General features: G+C 40.9%; 1 protein-coding gene across 1 annotated transcript in view; it reads left to right on the top strand.

Annotated features, from left to right (window-relative positions):
* The window catches only part of nlgn1 (neuroligin 1), a 515,333-nt gene that overhangs the window by 238,260 nt on the left and 258,340 nt on the right, over positions 1–18,733 (top strand). Inside the window, exon 5 of the mRNA XM_050054180.1 lies at positions 368–520. Within this exon, the coding sequence (XP_049910137.1) occupies positions 368–520 (153 nt within the window). The remainder of the gene's footprint in view (positions 1–367; positions 521–18,733) is intronic.

Below are 18,733 nucleotides of genomic sequence, written 5' to 3'. Positions count from 1 at the left end.
TGCATGTTGACAGTCCATTGCCTGGAGGAAAATTAAAACCCGGCGCATTAAATATCCTGTTTCATTAACACCTATATAGATTTAAAATAGCTAAATAAATAAATAACATTTTCCAATCACCACAAACATGTCACGGCCTTCATGTAGAAAAATGAGTGGTTTGACGCCTCAAACTAACAAGGTCTCCATGTTAAAAAAAGCCAGTGTGCCAAGATTACTTAGAAAAAACATAAAATTAAAGAGGTGGCCAAAGCCCCCTAAAGTATTGAAAATTCATCTCTGGCTGTCACCTTCAATCTGTCATCTAATCAGTCCCTCTGCCTTCTCCACCTCCTCCTCTTCCTCCTCTTCTTCCCCCTTCCTCCAGACATTAGGGAGAGTGGAAGCCCCAAGCCGGTAATGGTTTTCATCCATGGGGGCTCCTATATGGAAGGAACTGGGAATATGTTTGACGGCAGCATCCTGGCCAGCTATGGAAATGTGATTGTCATAACTGTCAACTACCGGCTGGGCGTCCTAGGTAAGAATCCTGCTCTGCTGTGTGATGGACAACTACTGTTCTCATGTTCTATCCTTTCTTTTGTAGTTTTCTTTTCTTTCCGTTATTGGTGAGTTTGAGCTATAACTAGGAATTTCATTTTTCAACTCTTTCTTTCTTTCTTTCTTTCTTTCTTTCTTCCTTTCTTTCTTTTTCTTTGCATCAGTCTCTTTTGATGATTATATGTGCTGCTGCTGATATTTTACAATGACTAGCCTAGCATAAAGGCTGAAACTTGGAATTGAATCTCTGAGCTTCTTTCTTTCTTTCTTTCTTTCGTTCTTTCATTCTTTCTTTCTTTCTTTACATCAATCTCTTTTGGTGTTGCTGGTAACATTCTGGCGTTTAACCTAGCCTGAGTACAAACACTAGTATTTTAAAACTATTTCCTGACTGCTTTTTTCCTTGCGTCTTGGTGATTCCATGTGCTGCTGCTGGTGATAATCCAGAGAGCTTTGTTTAGTATGATGCATTGGTTCTGCCGGTCTTTGCTGTGGTTAAAAACTGGTTCAAATTGGTTGTTAGAGCTGATATCTGCTTTTACTGCGTTGCTGGACAGTTCAAAGTTCAGATCCAACTGGATTTGAATGTTTGAGGTTTTTAGTCATGATTTGTCCTCCTCCTTTGTCATGGAGTAATATTTGTAAGGGCAAAGGCCAAGTATGCTTAACCTCTGTCTGTTGCAGACATAATGCTACCAACCCATTTTATATTGAAGATGTTTAGGATATTAAGGACATACAAATGTGATGTAATAGCTCAGCTTTCAATTTGATGATGTACAGAATTTTGTAGTGACAGACCTCATATTCATATCAAGGCTACTGAACATCAGGGGTTTTGCTTGGACATAATGTGCTGTCCCTGTAAATAACATCTATTGCAGAGCTGGATCTTGGACTCTGGGGGTCGGCCCAGTTAGCACTTTATGCATCTACTCTCTCTGTCTGCTTTCTTACACTTTAATCTATCATGGCAATGTCTTCTCTGATCTTCAGCCCCTTCTTTTTTTCATTCCTGTCTCCATTTTCCTCCTCATCTATCTTATCTTTTCTCATCAGTCTAATTTCTAATTCCTTCTCTCCTGTGTATCGATGTCACAGCCTTACCCAGAGGGCAGGTATATATTGCGACACATGACGGAAACAAAGGCTCGCTGCCTCCATCCTAAATGAGATTGTGCTGTCATTTGTTTGGATGGAAGGAGCTGATTCCATTTCCACATTGTTTTGGTTTCTGGGGTTTTCTTTCTATCTTATTAAACTAAAATGGAATAAAGATATAGGGCAATATCCACCTTTCACTCAATAGGCATACCATATATCTGTGTGTGTGTGTGTGTGTGTGTGTGTGTGTGTGTGTGTGTGTGTGTGTGTGTGTGTGAAGAACGGGCATAAAGGCTTTTTTAGATGTGGATAGCAGAACATGACACATCATTAATGTTTCCTGCAGGTGGTCTGCATTCTTCTGTGTTCTCTCAGTTTTAATTTAGGCCCTGATGTCTTTTACATGCTTCTTTTAAATTGCAAATACTATAATCTTTGATAAGCCTAATGTTTCCCTGCATATAAACATGCTGTTATTAAGTTTTCTGATGGATAGAAATCAGGTAATAGAAACTTAAGCTAAGTAGATGCCAGCGGAGCACTCATGGTTCACATCCCTTGGAGATATAACTGTCAGTCAGCTAGTGACTGGATGGACAACCCCCCTCGGAAACCTTCAAGCCCTGCCAAAACCACAGAAGTGGATATTAAACAAAGTAGTCCATCATCTGCAGTTACCAATCGTTCATCTCTTTTCAATACCCACATATCCCCCTTTAAGAGTCATGAGGGGGCAAGAGACTGTCCAAATGTGCAGGATAAACACATGTTTCATATACTGTATACAGATGGTGATAGAGCACAAACTGTGAAAATATGAATACGTACACTCACAACCTGCATCTGTTCAGGGCTGAGATTCAAATCCTGGTCTTTCCTGTTGTGAGGCAACAGTGGCAACCTCTGAGGCAATTAATACTCTCTATACACAACATGACCTTTGCTATAGCTACATGATAACATCCAGAAGCATCACACAAGTTCGGTTGTATTCTGGGTTTTGGGCTACTTGTTTGACTGCACAAATAATTCAGATATTTTGGGTTTTGCTATTGGAAATCGTGAAGGCCTAGTTTCTCTTCATTGTCACATTTTATTGATACAATAAATTGATAAAATGGTGGATAGAATACTCAATAATGAAACTATATTAATGGCAGCCCTATTACCAGGCAACTTTTAGTTTCAGGTATTTAGAGCATACGGTTCTCCAATTTCATCTTTCCATGTGGACGTGGACGGAAAAGACAAGCAAAGTAAAGGATAAATACTACCAAACGAAACATCAACAGATCAATCAATCACATGTTCTTACTCTTATTTATTTCTTTATTTTGGATGTGCCAGGATCCCCAGTACCATGAATCAGGTCTTTGTGTCTCTCTCTCACTCTGTTTTCTATGTGTGAGCTCTTAACTGCTGCAGGCCTCATGGTGTTGAGGGAAACTGTATCCCTGCTGGTTAACATGAGGCGCTGCTGTTTGCTCTCAGATTAGACTCTATGTGTTTGTGTTTACCCCCCTGGCAATGGACAAAAGCATACGGCTTTACCTCACTAAACATGTGTATGTGTGAGTGAGTGACACTGAGAGAGTGTGTGCTCTGCTCCAGGAGGTCTAAGACTCATAACTGCTGGGCTTTCCAGTCAGTCATCCAGTTTGTACTAAGTATGTAAGTGAGTTCAGTAAGTTGCTCCACTGCCAAAAATACCCATCTCAAGCCATTAAGTCAAGTGTTGAGTGAGATAAAACATATGTTATTATTATTATTATTATTTTTTTTTTAACATTGTCAAGGTATTTATTTTGTGATATTGTGATTAATTGTCAAAGTATGTGAAATCATGCTAGAACCATATGAATATACCACAACACTTTCACTCTTGGTCTAGCTATAGGTGTGAACTTCAGTCAAATGACTTGAACTCAAGTCAGACTCAAGTCACAAATTTCTTTACTTTAACCGTAACTTAATACAGTTTAAAAAATACTTGACTTGTTCACAAGTGAGGGTAGAATGGAGCGTGAGATGGATTGGCGGGTTGGTGCGGTTTCTGCAGTGATGGGGCGCTGCGCCGGTCCATCGTGGCATCTGACTAGGATACCTCCTGGGCATCTCCCGCTGGAGGTGTCCCAGGCACGTCCCATTGGTAGGAGGCCCCGGGGTAGACCCAGAACACGCTGGAGGGATTACATATCTCGCCTACGGGTCCCCCAGGAGGAGCTGGAAAGCATTGCTGGGGAGAGGGATGTCTGGGGTGCTTGGCTGAGCCTGCTGCCCCCGCGACCCAGCCCTGGATAAGTGAATGTAAATGGATGAATGGATGGATGGATGGATGGACTGGACTTGGACTCTTAACTCCATGACTTCTGACTTTACTTGAACTCTAGGCTTTTGACTTGAAAATACTTGATACCCTACCGCAAGCCCTATATTAAAAACTATGGTTTTTAAATGTGTGCTACAAATCAATTAATTTCCCTTCATTACCTGAATCAGCCATTGTCAACACTATTCATTTCCAGCGAGTCAACACATAATTCTCCAAATCCACTTTGTTTAAACTAATCTGACAGCATCCAATCAAGTTACAGGAGATAACTGTTAGGAACTACTGTTCCTTTACTGAGCGCCAGTTGGAGTCACACACCGACCGCACAGCCGTTTGGAGCAATTTGGGTTTGCCCAAATATACTTCGACATAGAGGAGCTTGGGATCGACCTGCTGATCTGCTCATCTGCTGGACTTGTCCATCTTGACTTGGGACTTGAGTGCAAAGACTTGAGAGTTACTTGTGACTTGCAAAACCATAACTTGGTCCCACCTCTGGGTTCACCTACTGAAGTTCATTTCAAGGTTCTTCTTTATTCAATCTGTTCGGAGGCTGTTTTTTTTAACTGTGATTTATTTTCACATACAAGAAACCGAACTTTGAAATAATTGTGTGATGTGTGTTGATGATCTCACCTTCGTGAACTTGCAAGTGAAAAACATTTAAGTAGTCATGCTTGGATGTGTGGTGTGCCATAATTAGGGTTGGGATCCGGATCCGGTTCTTTTTTGGAACTGAATGCATGTAAGTATTTTTTATTACATTGCTGTGGTTAATTTGAGGTAATAGTGTTTCTGTAGAAATCAGAGAATCACTTTTTGTTGTTATATATTCTCAGGGAGATGATACAAGCTCTAAATCTGAAATACACACCACACACAAATGTGTATTTCCATCTAATTGTACTATGCAACAGTTAGAATAAAGTTTTTGTATTTGTATGATTGCATTTGTGTTTATTATATACTTGTTTAAGTATAGCAAGTATAATGAATATAATGTAGGAATCGGTAAGAGGAATCAGTAAGGAATCGGACCGTTAAGAAGGAATCGGTAAGGAATCGGAATCGTTAAAATCCTAACGAGTCCCAACCCTAGTCGTAATCAAACAGCACCTTCAATCAAAGTCCATAATATTTGGTGAGGGCCATTACAATGCAGTCTTAAATTGGATGAATGTTAAGTGCAGTGGTCTCAGAGCACACCTTTGTGCTCATACAGCTAATAAAGCCTGAACAGACTTTTAGAAAGAGCCACCATGTGCAAACTGTTTTTGTCCCATTAGCTACATAAATGGATCAACGAATGAAGTTCAGTATTATACCTGATACTGCAGCCTTTATGTCATGTTGACCAATCATGTTGCTCAGTTAATTAGTCCATGAAATGGTTGACTTCTACATTTGAGGTGCACTTCGTGGGACCTCATCAGAGCTCACCTGACGCTCACCCCACATCACATTTTGTAGTGGACCCAAGAGTGGTTTGCTGGACTCACAGTTTGATAACTACTTTCACACTCAACAACTAAACATACAGAATTCCTTTGGAAAATGACCTTGGGTTTGGAAAACCCTTCCAATTGCCCCGATCCCACCCCAGGCAGGTGCCATGTTTTTGAAAAGTCTCCAGGGGCAGACCATGACTGACTATGCATGACAATGAAAGGATCAGGTGAATCGCATCCACCGGGAACCACGAGGTACTACACATTACAAAAAGACATTTTAACATCCTTGGCTAAAAGACTAGAAACAGTGTATAGCCTGCTAACACATTCCTTCATTAATAACTTTCAAGTGTCTCCCAGACTCATAATTATGTTCTCCAGCCAGCCAGTTAGCCTCCGTTGGTTAAAGTGTGCAGTTGACCTTACCCAGCCAGCCATTGCAGCACCTGTTCGCTTGGAGATGCTGCTCCGCTGACAGAACTCCCTACTCTCGCACCAGTGATTTTTCTCCTTGGCTTAGTGTGTGTTTGTCTGTGAGAGCGAGCGCTTTGCAGGAAGCCATTAGTGGCTTTAAATATGCAGAGCTGCTGACGCAAAGCTGTATTTATCGTTTAAGGGCCTTGGCTACAATGGATTTGGCCATGGGGTACGTATATAGTATGCTACTGTCAGTGTGTGTCCACTGGTGTGTATGAACGTGTGTGTTTAATGAATTAGGAGTTTATCCAGGGTGCAGATGGAGTGTTAATGGAACACATGGTATAGCGCTGTCAGAGAGTCATTATTAAGGGTGGCAGGTATTTATTGTTACTGTTTTCTCACTCCTCCTTGGGTTATAATGGGACATTCTGCTGTTTGGTGGGTTTTGTTTTACTTAACACTTGAACTACTTAAGGAACTAAGTACTATATCATGCAAATAGACTATTTATATATTCAGACAAGTGAGAAATGATGCTACTCTGAGGGATGCTAGAAGGCAGTGTCATTATATTATCATGTAGAGGTCTGTCTTGCCCTTAACACTGTGTTATCCTCCACTATGTCCCTGATGAATATATCATAACAGTGATCGCTGTGAGTTGTTGGCAGTTTAATATCTATGAGATCCAAACAAGAACACTGCGCCAACATGCACCGTAGTTGTGCTCTGACAAACGTGAAAACCAATACATTCACAGAGCTTATTTGTACCTCCAAACAGCGGACTGTGCCTTTAAGGCCAGGCCCTTACAGTGTTGAGTTTGTTTGGGCCCAGCCAAAACCTTTAATCATGCTGATTGATGAGGTGCATTTCCCTGACTCAAACCTTCTCCAAATACCCCTTCCATTCCAGCCATACATCAGCCATTCAGCCAATTCATCAAGCCTCTGATTGTTTTAAGATATACCTGGCCAGTAAAATATCCATTTCTCTGCCCGGCACTGCTTCTCTAACTCTGCCCGGCTTTCAGCACTACGATCACATCTAAAGAGTCCTGGCTTGGGGAAAAAAAAAACGTGCAGGAAAAAGGACCAGCAAGCAGACGGAGGCAGGAAACAAGATGCAAGTGTAGGTGTCTCAGAGTTGATGTAATTGGATTAATATGCTAATTACTTAATAATTAATGAATAAATTGCCTATAAAGAGTTCCTGTTTATGTACTTTTAGATTAGTTAAAATGATAGAACAACCAGATGAAGGAGGAGCCATTTTAAAAAAAAAAATCCAAACAAAGGCTCAACCAAATATTAGCTTTTTTCATTATCATTGTGGGTGTTCGAGGAGTGATTTAATGTCCAATGATGGTCCAAATGCTGAGGAAACTCACAGCATGCATACTTGTACTTTTTCAGCATGTGGTGCACCCTCTGAAGCACACATACATCAGATCCAGCTAGCATGGCTTTAATTGTATCCAAATTAGGACTGCATGTGTTTGCTTGAGGAACATTTCCTCTCACACAGGCATTATCCCCAATGTTTACCCTTCCCAAATATTACTCTCCCTTTCTCCCTTTCATATATCGTCTTTCCTTTCCTCCTTCCACATTAATTGGGCTTTCTCTTCCACGTTAGTTTTTGTCCTGCTGGCTAAGTGTTGAGGACTATTATTTTCATGCTTATTAATTTCTTTCTCCCTGAAACAAATACCCCGATGATTCGGGTTCATTACTCTTTCTGTGCCTCTGTGCCATCTCTCCTCTCCCCTTCCCTCCTTCTCTGCATCCTTCCTTGCTAGTAGCCCTAACACAGCTCACTCAGAAACTCATGGACTGCATCTAACCCTTAAACAAAATGCTTCACTCGAGTCTTTATTAGTGGCTAATGATTACTTTCCCAGCAAACATCGGGATTCGTATTAGCACTTTCTCTTCTTGTTGAGATCAGCTTTCTTTTCACCTGATGAATACAGACTTTTGTCAAAGTTGTGCGTATGCTTACAAGATGTAAATACTCCAGCCTGCAGTTGTGAAGATACTGTAAAGACACAAGGAATTCACCAGGACAGATTGCGGTCTCTGTTACCCTCTATAATGGATGAAGGAAATGAAGGAATCAGAATCACTTCCAACTTAATCATTTTCTGCAATAAAGACACCAGATTATTATTTATTGTGAGGCGGGACCGGAGCTCTGTGCCTGGCACAAACACACACAGTGTCAGGGCTAACTGTTAGCATCACACAGTTAATGTTACCCAAAGGTTAATAACAGTTTTAACGACGGACTCAAGCCATTATAGTGTTGGAGTGAAATAAATGATTAGTTGCTGCAGGGCTTTTGCCCGAGCAGTAGAATAAGACCAGTGATGAGATCACAATGTGCTGTGTTAGCTTGTGCTAACCGGGCAGAGAGAGCAGGACAACAGCAGCTCATGAAGTCCTTCAGCGCTGTGTCAATGACAGCAACAGCTGATTGTTAGGGATCAGCTGTTGCAGCCCCCAATCCCCCCACCGTAACAATTAGATTCTAATTCTGTGGGACAGAATTAGAAACACTGAAGGCTCATAATGGATGGAAGGCTCCATAATCACAACTATTTTGGCAAGTTTCACTTTGCCTTGCATTTTCATTGCAAAAAAATACAACCCGTGCTTGCTTGCGTGCGTGCGTGCGTGCGTGCGTGCGTGCGTGCGTGCGTGCGTTTAAATGTATCATCAGCAAAACTTTTCCATGCTGCTTGGATGCTCTCTCCTGTAAGTTAGCCAAGTCAAGCTCAAAAATTTCCTCAGCTATTTTAGGGCAGGGGAGCTTTGATCAGTGGACATGCTGCATTGAGACATGCTGTAATATTTTCTGCAATATTTCCCACTTTTATTGTCCTGTTATGCCAAAATCCTGCTATTACTGAATAGAAAGAGTTCAAGATATTTAAAGTACCCACATAGGAGTTGTTTTATTTCAAGATGTTGAAGTGGAATATACAGGACCAAACAGAGAGAGAAAGAGATAACATGATCAGAGACCATAGCTTTCCATCAGATTTATTGTGAAATTGGCCTAGATTTGACATTTGATTAGCATGCGGTCTGGTTCAGTCAGTATGTTCCATATTTGATTTGATAATTTGATTACAGATTTTTTTTCTCTTTAAACTGAATGGTTAGTATAAGAGCTTTTATTTGGCTTTAGAGTTCCACTACACAGTGTATGTTATCATCAGTCAGTTTTCCATTTCAGCCTTGGTGAGAATATCAATTTGTCATTGTGATAATCTTCAATACTCTAGGTTTGTAACGCTATTTCAACATATCTAGTGGCAGCTAAAGTTTGGCTAAGATAGCAGCTAATAACAGCCTCATTACAAATGTGTAAAACATTAATCAGTTGGACCAAGTCAGTCACACTAAGAGTTGTTATCTTGTAGCTAAAACCACCAGGACTGTATCCACCATTTGGAAACCCCTCTTTGCTTTTTTGGCATCGTCCTGGCATTATGGCGTAGTAGTCTCCTGGCCATTGTGTGTTTCTCTCGGTCTGCCATTGCTCGTTTTGTTTGTGTCCTGCTCATTTGGCTCAGTGGCATTGGCATAATGATTTATTCAGAGAGTGGACTGCAATGCCAATGGAAGCTATGCTATGCTAATGGTGATCTGGCAACAGGGTGGTTGGCGAGGTGAGGTTTACAGCAGCTCTGCTGATGCGTCAGGGATCGGATTAATCTGGCGAAGACCGGACAACAGATGACCATCTGTGCACGCGCTACAGCGCCAGGCGTCTGCAACCACAGCTTTAGCCACTTGCCACCAACCCATCAATATGCACACAATGATATGCATGTTTCATGTATTATGTGTTTTACATGGTCAAGGCCACTGTCTGGTTCCAGTACATCATTTTTAAAAGGATGATTCCGAAAATCAATAAATCCTTGCAAATGTAATTGTTGCTGGTTTCATTCAGCCATTTGTTGCATTGTTGTTCCTTGAATTGGAATGAAAAGGTGCCAGTACCCCAAACCCACGGGCTGCAGGGCATGCACATGCAGAGTATGTGAGCAACAATTTGTAATTTGAGTACAAATTAGTAGTTTAAAAAATCCTTACCTAATGCCCACCAGTCTGTTGGCAAGCCAACGTGGAAGAGAAGTCCTTTTTAAAAACGTTTTATGGATGACATCATAACAGCTCCCAAGCTTGCATGTCAACAGATGAATCTCAAAGACAAAGAAGAAAATATTAATTGGACCTCAAGTTGTAATTGTTTGCCAAACTACTGTCCAGGGTTGAGAATAAACTCTCATGCTTTACAGATCACGACCTGTCGTTAGCATTACCAAAACTCAATAGAGCACATGGATGATATGACTCCAAAATCTCCAAGGCTTTGTACAGACAATTTACCATAAATCTACCCAGAGCCCAGTCTATAAAATTTTAAATTTCATACATAGTGACTTCAAGATATTTTTAAGTTGAAGTCATTAAAACCACTTGGTGAAAGTTGGACAAAGACAGTTGTCATGGTTGAACAATAAATACAAATGCTAAATTATATCAATATTAAACCAAGCTGGGCAAAAGGATATGCTGTAATAATTCTAATATCCTAATAAAGACACAAAAGGTTCTGTGATGCCAGAGTGGTCAAATGAAACCAGTGGCAGCACGACAGTCTTGCATGTGCATGCTCCTTTTCCCTTTTCTGAATTAACAAATGACTCCCATCCCTATCCCTTTCTACTTCTTTGTCCTCCTCTTCTCTCTCAAACTATGAAATAACCTAAATACTAAAAATACTAACACCAAATGTACTAACTGAAGAAAACATTTTCTACTAAAAATACTACTAATTCTACTAATCTGAAATATACTAACTACAGTACAGAATGCACATTAAACTGCAAGTGTTACAGTCACTTCTGATCTTTGTTTTCCTTCTGCGTCTACTTACCTAAATTCTGTAATTTGCCCTGAAAGGTCTGACAACTCATACATCTGGCTAAGTAACCATCAAATCTACTAGGACAATCTAAATTTATTAAACAAACATTAAACACTGAGTTGCTGCAGTTACAATCTTTCTACAGTTTGTATTGACATCATCCACTCATTAGAGTCAGTTTGAGCTTTCAGACTAAGTCAGTCCTTGTTTTATCTCTCGCTCCCTTTTGTCTCTCTTGTTGCTTTTCATTACACCTTTATTTCCTTTGCATGCATTTTGTCTGCTTCCGTCCCGCTCTGTCTAATCCACAGTGGAACAAATGTGTTGTGCAACTTACAAGATTTACAAGGTTGCAATAATGACATCGTTTATGTTATATTTTGTCTGTAAAAAATCCATCAAGCCCTCATTATGATTAATCATACAATAATGTATGTCTTGTATGTCCTATTTTTTGCTATGGACCCTCTGAAATGAAGTCTGAATTGAATTAAATTGAATAGCGGGGACATGGCTCAGTATGAGACATGTTGATCAATATGGGACACTGGGATGCCTCCGACCCCATTCATGTTCTCTATACTGACTTGTCTTGTTTGGCTTGCATTGGGTGAGAGGTAGAGTACCTGGAAGTGGTTGCCAGTCCTATCACTTTATAATCTTGAATTCATGTAACCGGTAACTAGATTTTTCAACCTACCCGTTGTCACGAGGTCCATACTGTATACTAGATAATGTCAGAATTTCAATGCTTAATATAAAACTTACATCACAGCCCATCCACAACCCCCAGAGGCTGCACAGCGGTGAGAAGTTCAAACACAGATTATTTTCACACTTTTGAATACATTTATTTCAGTCGCCGAGGCTTTAGATCAGTTAAATTGATCATAAGCTCAGTTGACAACCCTGGCTCCCCTAACCTGTGCACATCTCAATCTAAACTTTAAATACAAGTAAGGTATGAAATATAGGCTGACTACTATATCAATACAATTGTATTTGGTTGGATGATGAACTTGATTGTCACAAAGTTCTCTTCCTGGGAAGAGTAGGATTTACTTCAGCATTGTGGTTGTATCTCACTTACAGTCCTGTACTAACGCAACTGTTGGCCTAGCAAGGGTCAAAGGGGCCAGCTGATTGGCCAGAGGATGGATAGAAGCTGATTGGCTGGGCAGGGGAGCAGGGGGCAGATGGAGAGATGGGTTAGGAAACAAAATGAGATTACATCTCTCCACACTGAGCTATTACAGGCACCTCACTACACACTGTATGTGTAGTTATTTGTGTGTGTATACAGAACCCCCTGTGACAGTATTATTGATTAAAGCGTTGACCTGTGCTTGTGTGTGAATGAATGTTTGAGTGTATGTGTTTGTGTGAGTGTGTGCTCGCCTCTGTGAGTGCTGTGGGGCTAGTACAGCAGATGGACACATGTAGCAGAAGGATCAAAGTATGTGGTGTGTAACACCTCTGACCACTGCAAACTACATATGTAGGGGAGTGGATTAGTCCAGTCTCTGAACAACTGTCTATCTCTGTGATGATGTTTTTAAAAGTTTATTTTCCACACAGATAACTTCTATTCACTGGTCTGATGCATTTCCAAGTAAACCTGGTTTCGATCCGTTAAGACTCTCAGGCTGTCAGCCTCTCTGCAGCCCACTGAGGAACTCACCATACTATCTGCCGCCACCAAATAAAACCATCGCCAACAAGCAATAAAGAAGACAGAGAGACCTAGGGAAAGAACGATGAAGAGAAAATGTGATTTAAGAGTCGACGGGGGTCGTCCGCCCTGCACGACATGAGCCATCTGATTGGTTATCAGCACGAGCCACAAATCTGCCGTCGCCATATTTTTAGAGGTCAGAAAGGAGTGTCTTGCTGAGAGACCAGGCAACCAGGGAGGGAGGGAGGAGGGAACAGCATGAGTGTGTGTAAGAGTGTAAAAGTGATAAATGGTGTATGAATGTGTTTAGGGGTTAGACTGATATTAGTTTGGTCAATATGTGGCTTTTATTAAATATGAGGTATTGATAAGCCATACTCTCTGTGTCTGAAATGAACCTTAACCATACTGTAGGTGAGAATATAAAGAGAAAGAATGCTGAATGTGATGAATGTAATTCAGGGTTTTGCAGAATCATCCAGCATTGATGTTCTTGTCTGAGGTTTGTAATGATCGGTCTGAAACAGCACGCTGATTTACTTCATCACACCAGACACCAAACACTGTTTTTCTTAGTGTAATGGTTGATCTTGAGGACTGACAGCTGTTTTTTTTTTTTGTTTTTTTTGGGGGGGGGGGGGGGGGGGGTTCTCTGCTGATGGTTTTTAAGTTGCCCTCCTACTATGGCCCCCAGATATAAGACTCATGCTCTTGGGGCAGAATGTTAACAATTTGTTTGCAAGACAATGCTCAGAGTTGCTACAAGTAATCCACAGTGTTGCAGTCAAGATCAAGTTAATGGGATATGTCAGGTTTTTTAACCTTTACAGTGCCAAATCGTTGGTTAATGCTGTGGCACTCAAACCACTTCTATCCAAAATCAGTGTGTTTTTTGTGTTGTCACATGCGTTGGTGTTTGCATGCAGTGTATGTGTTGGGAAAGAGTGGGAGATGATTTGTTTTTTGTTTTTTTTTGTACAGCAGATGGTGAGCGGAGGATGAAGAATAACTGACATTTACTGATGTCATCATTAAAACATTGCCTCTCTCACCTTGTTCACTTATGTCTGTATATCATCCTTCTGTCTGGGATTTGACTCTGAGTGTGTCATTCAGTATCTCCTAATTTGACAGTTTTTTCACTGGAATCTATCAGAAATCTCAAACGCACAATAAATACAACAATAAATTGTCATAGGACATTAAAACTTTCTCTTTAAAACACAAAATGAGAGTGATAATTAACCACACCAATGCTTACAATGTGGATCTGATCCAAATGTTTCATTCAAAACTGTCAAGAGGGAGAACCCCCATGGACAACCAGTATAATATTGATAAGTACAACAATAAATGTGCCATCCATCATATGGCATCCCCTTGCTCCCACATCACTTAAAAGACAAACTACACTGTACTCCGCTAGTATGAATGCATCAGCCCAGTGAACTGCTATTCACAAAGCATTACATGAACACAATGATCCTCTTCTTTTTGTCTGCCACTGTCTTGCTCTCTTTGCAATCAAGGCGTCTCACTGCTAAATAGTCTATTTTACAGAATACATCTGCCATATTGCCTCCTCGCTTTGTTCTAACACAAATCCCATAATCCTCTCAAAGGTCAGACTTCTCTTCTCTCTCGCTCTCACCACTCGCCATGTATTCATTTGTTTTCCCCCGGTGGAAATAATAGAACAATATGGAGGATAAAAAAGGATGAGGTGGTGGAGGAGAAGGAGGAAGATCCTCTTGTTTCTCTTCATCTCCCTGAAGCATTATTGTTCTCTCTCGCTCTGTTTAGTTTTGTCTCAGTTCATTTGAATTTAGTTGAATTGTTTATTGGCATAGAAAGTTGTCCTTTTTTTTTTTGTAAGCCAACAGTCAGCATTTCGTACATTCTCATTGCACTGACGTAACTGGTTTAAAAACTTGTATTATTGCGTTGTACACAAGTCATCAATATCTGTAATAAAAGAAAACAGAAAGTTTTGTTATGTGAATAATTTAAAAGCCAGTGAGGGAATATGCATTTGTGTCTGGTAGTATCAAAGTCTTAGCTGGCTCACAAACAGCATGCGAGAATCCTTAAAGAGAGGCAAAAGTTGTGACATCACTTCCTCTTTAGGTGTTTTTCCATGAGCATCTGTAAGTCACTCAATCATTTTTTTGGCCAAATGTTCTGTTCTGGTCTTTACCATCTGCTGATGTAAAGATATAATGTAAATACTACACAGCATAAATGCTGTCCTAATGTTTGAAGGTTCAACAGCTTGTGTCTAGTGTCTACAGATCTTTTACATAGAACAGCCGCTGCTGGAAACAGGGTTAAGTCTGAACCAAAACAGTAAACTTTCAGACTGTAAAACAACTTGTTAAAAGATGCTCTGTAGAGCTGAGGAGTTAGGTGATAACTCTCACAGATTTGTTACTATGAGTGACTCTTCTCATATTACATATAGTCATAAGATCCATTGTCAATATAAGACCATTGATTAGTGCCCCTTCAAACAACAATTGAAATTCAACAGTACCATGATGCTAATTAACATAACTGACAAGTCCAGGGCTCGACAGTACAAGCGTTTCACTCGCATTTGCGACTAAAAATAGGTGTGTGCGAACTGTAAAGAATATTTAGGGGCACATGTGCGCATAAAAAAAATCAGCCGAAGCAGCCTATATTTTTGTCAATAAAAAATATGATAATCTAACCGCAAATGTTGGAGGAACTCCAGCCGCCTTCCCTCTTCCCCGTGTGACATGGTTAAGAGCCACACCGCCCGCGGAAGCGCCGCGAATAGCCTCGAAGCGCCAAGAAGTGAAGCCAGTTTCCTTTCGGCGCCCATGTTAACCGATTGTGTCATCCACACCGGCTGCGCCGCGCAGCTCTGCCGCCGGCCCTGCAGCGATCATTTCGGCGTCTGGTCTATTTTCTGCGCGAGCCGCGAGCGAATGTGTCAAGCTGGATAGTTACCCATGATGGAAAAACAGCCCCAAATGTGACGGAGACAACAGCTGGGAGCAGAACCGCTTGTCGACCAGCGTGGAGAAATGCGTGTCTGATGTGAACGGAAGTGCTCTGGCTCACGGGAGAATTTCGGTGCGCTGTGCTTCGCAGGCAGGGCAGGCCCTGGCGTTATGGGTGGTTTTCCAAGCCACTGTCGGCACAATGAATATAACGGCCGGGCTCCACCGGGCACGTCAGCGGCACGACACGTCTGCAGCGCAAGTCCCGTAGCAGCTCGCCCCCCTGTTAATCAATTACAGCGGCTCCACCGGCAACGGGAGCAGCGCGACAACCCCCGTCTGTCGCGCGACAACTCTCTTTTTTACGCGGCTACGCTCCCCTACGCGACCCTCCAGCAGATAAAAACTACATGAAATAGTGTGCTAAACGAGCACAATGTGTTTTTAAATGAATAACCCATTATCAGCCCATGTTTATTCGTGACATTGTGTAAATGTCCGTGGCGGACATTTGAAAGCGAGTAGATGACAAACAGTACAGTAAACTTGTAGATAACTCAAATATATGTAATAACTTAGGTGGAAAATGCTTTAACATTTCTTTCAGCCTACATGCAGCCTCTCGGCTTGGTGGTAAACAACCCCGCTGGCTTCTCTACGTGTCGCTTCCGTACGCAGTCAGTGGAGCCCAAATGAATACGCCGCAACACTACGCTGACGTGACACTTACGTTTGCAGCCGGTGGAGCCCGGCCGTTAAGTCCCACTGTCGGCAGTGAGGAAATAAGTGAAAGTGTGGAGGAGATGGACCGGGAAAAGTGGCGGACCTCCAGGGAGGCCTGCTCCGTTCTCCCCGCAGTTAGGGACCGTTCGCCACGGTACCGCTGCTGGGCAGGGTGGAAATAATCCTGCAGAGTTTCAGAGGACCTGGAGAATGTTTTAGGATAGTAATAACATTATATAAGATAATCATATTGCAAAGATAATATATATAAGATAATAACATTAAAGACAAAATTAAATTGCAATACTTTTTCAATACTTGATGATTTTACCTTTCTGTACATTTTGTATACAAATTCATTAAATAATTTTGCTTGTAAATGTCTATTTGCATCACGTTTATTACGGAAAACACATTATTTGATCAATAGTTGGGCATTTTAACATTGGGGTTTGTGGGGATTGACTGGCTTCTGGATCCAGCCTCAAGTGGACATTAAAGGAACTGCAATTTTTGGCACTTCTGTGTTGGCCTAATATTTCAGCCACGGAGGTTGCTGCTTTATTGAACATTTCAGGAAAATGTTCTCTGAAAATGCATTTCATTTGTTTTCCACCAAAGTAGGCATGCTTGTTATACATGATCCACTCATAGGTAAGGCAAGGGGAGTTTATTTGTATAACACATTTCAGCAACAAGGTGAATCAAAGTGCTCCATATAAAACATCAAAAGCATCTAGACAAGGTGCAAAAGAAACACATTATAAAAGGACTTTTAAAACAATGCATTTAAAGAACTAGAGAATAGAAAATAAAAAATTGAAGTACACTGAGACAGGTACAAAACTTGCAGTGCAGTTGCAATCAATAACAAAAATCAAAGCAGACCTGTCAAAGCACCCATCAGACCCTTGTGATTACAGCATTTTTAAAAAAAATAAAATTATATTGACCAAACATTTAACCCAAATTGGTATATTTTCCCTAACCTTAACCAAAGTGCTATTGTTACCTAAGCATAACCTACGACAGGAGTCTGGACACAAACCTGGGATTCTGGTGTCACAGTCCTGTACTTTGTATGTCCACCATCCACCTTGACCCCCTTCCTGTGAATCCAGCAAGGTACATGTATTGTTACGTTAACTCTACGAAACGTTGTCTCTGAACATAATCCAGACAGTGATTATGGTGTCACCACAATGTATTTATGAAATCAAATTAGCAATATACCAACATGATTTCTTGGAGACAGGGTTGTACATTCATATCTGTACACCCCTTGACCAACTAGCCTCAGTCTGATGAGCTGATGATGTTAATGTGCAGTGGTCTTGGGTTTGGCGTGGCATATGGTGTTTGTTAAAAGCAGCTAAATTTCAGGGAGAATAAATATGTAATGCTATTACATCATATTTTTTTAGCAAGACAGACAGATGCAGTGAACAACATGACATAATGTTGAGTAGGGTTACTTTGTAGGGCTGGAGGCTCTTTAGTCATTTATTCATTATAAAAGCCAATGTGATTTTGAATAAGATCTCCCTGATTCTAAAACAGAGCCCAAAGTTTGCAGTTTCACTTTAGCGCTGTGTCATACCTCGATTCACCAAGAGTCCTAGTTTTGCTTTATTGTTTATTGCAGAAGTTGTTGTGCAAGTATACACACACTGTAACTGTGGCTAAGTCAAAGAGAGGGAGAGAGTGCAGTGTCATCAGTGCAGACTCACCGCTTGATTTGCATGTGTAAAATTAATCAGCAGCATATTGCGTCTACTGATGCTAATTAGAGAAGTAACCATTAATATCAACCACTTAATCATCAATATTAACATGCATAATTATTAATAATGTGGTTTCCCCCTCCAACGTGATAGCACTGCGGGGCCTCAGCAACTTGTGTTTACACCAACATCTATCTTCATTAAACACACACCTTCTAATAATCAACTCTCTCCCTCTCCCTCTCTCCTTCTCTTCCACTCACTCTGTGTGGCTGTATATTCAAATCTGAAGTGTCTCCCTCAGTTGCGTTTTTGAATTCAAATTATCTTGCAGTGGCTGTCTTCAATTTGGTGCATTTTAATTAGCATGGCATACATTATGTCTTTCAATGAGACTTACAACAATGACAATATCAGAAAAAAGAAAGCTTTAAAAAAAAGCTGATTTTCATCTATTGATGCACTTGTCTAAAGCCACCTACAGACTCTGAGATTTTAGCAATCTTAAATGTTTAGTGCAAGCTTCACTGTACAACATAGATCTTATAAACTTGTATACAACATTAAGTTTAATGTATGCAGACTGTACGATGACAGCACCTGCTGAGTTGCAGGCTATGACATGCAATGGTTTCCCATACTGGCTATTTTCTTCCATGCTGCGTCCTTCTTTATGCTATCATTCAATTTCAATTTTCAATTCAATTTTATTTATAAAGCCCATTATCACAAATCACAATTTGCCTCAGAGGGCTTTACAGCATACAACATCCCTCTGTCCTTAGGACCCTCGCAGCAGATAAGGAGAAACACCTCCAAAAAAACCTTTAATGGGGGGGGGGGGGGGG

Source organism: Epinephelus moara, chromosome 10 (assembly GCF_006386435.1).
Source record: "Epinephelus moara isolate mb chromosome 10, YSFRI_EMoa_1.0, whole genome shotgun sequence".
Classification (NCBI taxonomy): domain Eukaryota; kingdom Metazoa; phylum Chordata; class Actinopteri; order Perciformes; family Serranidae; genus Epinephelus; species Epinephelus moara.
The sequence above is the reverse complement of the archived record's forward strand: the minus strand, read 5'-3'. Positions and strand labels throughout refer to the sequence as shown.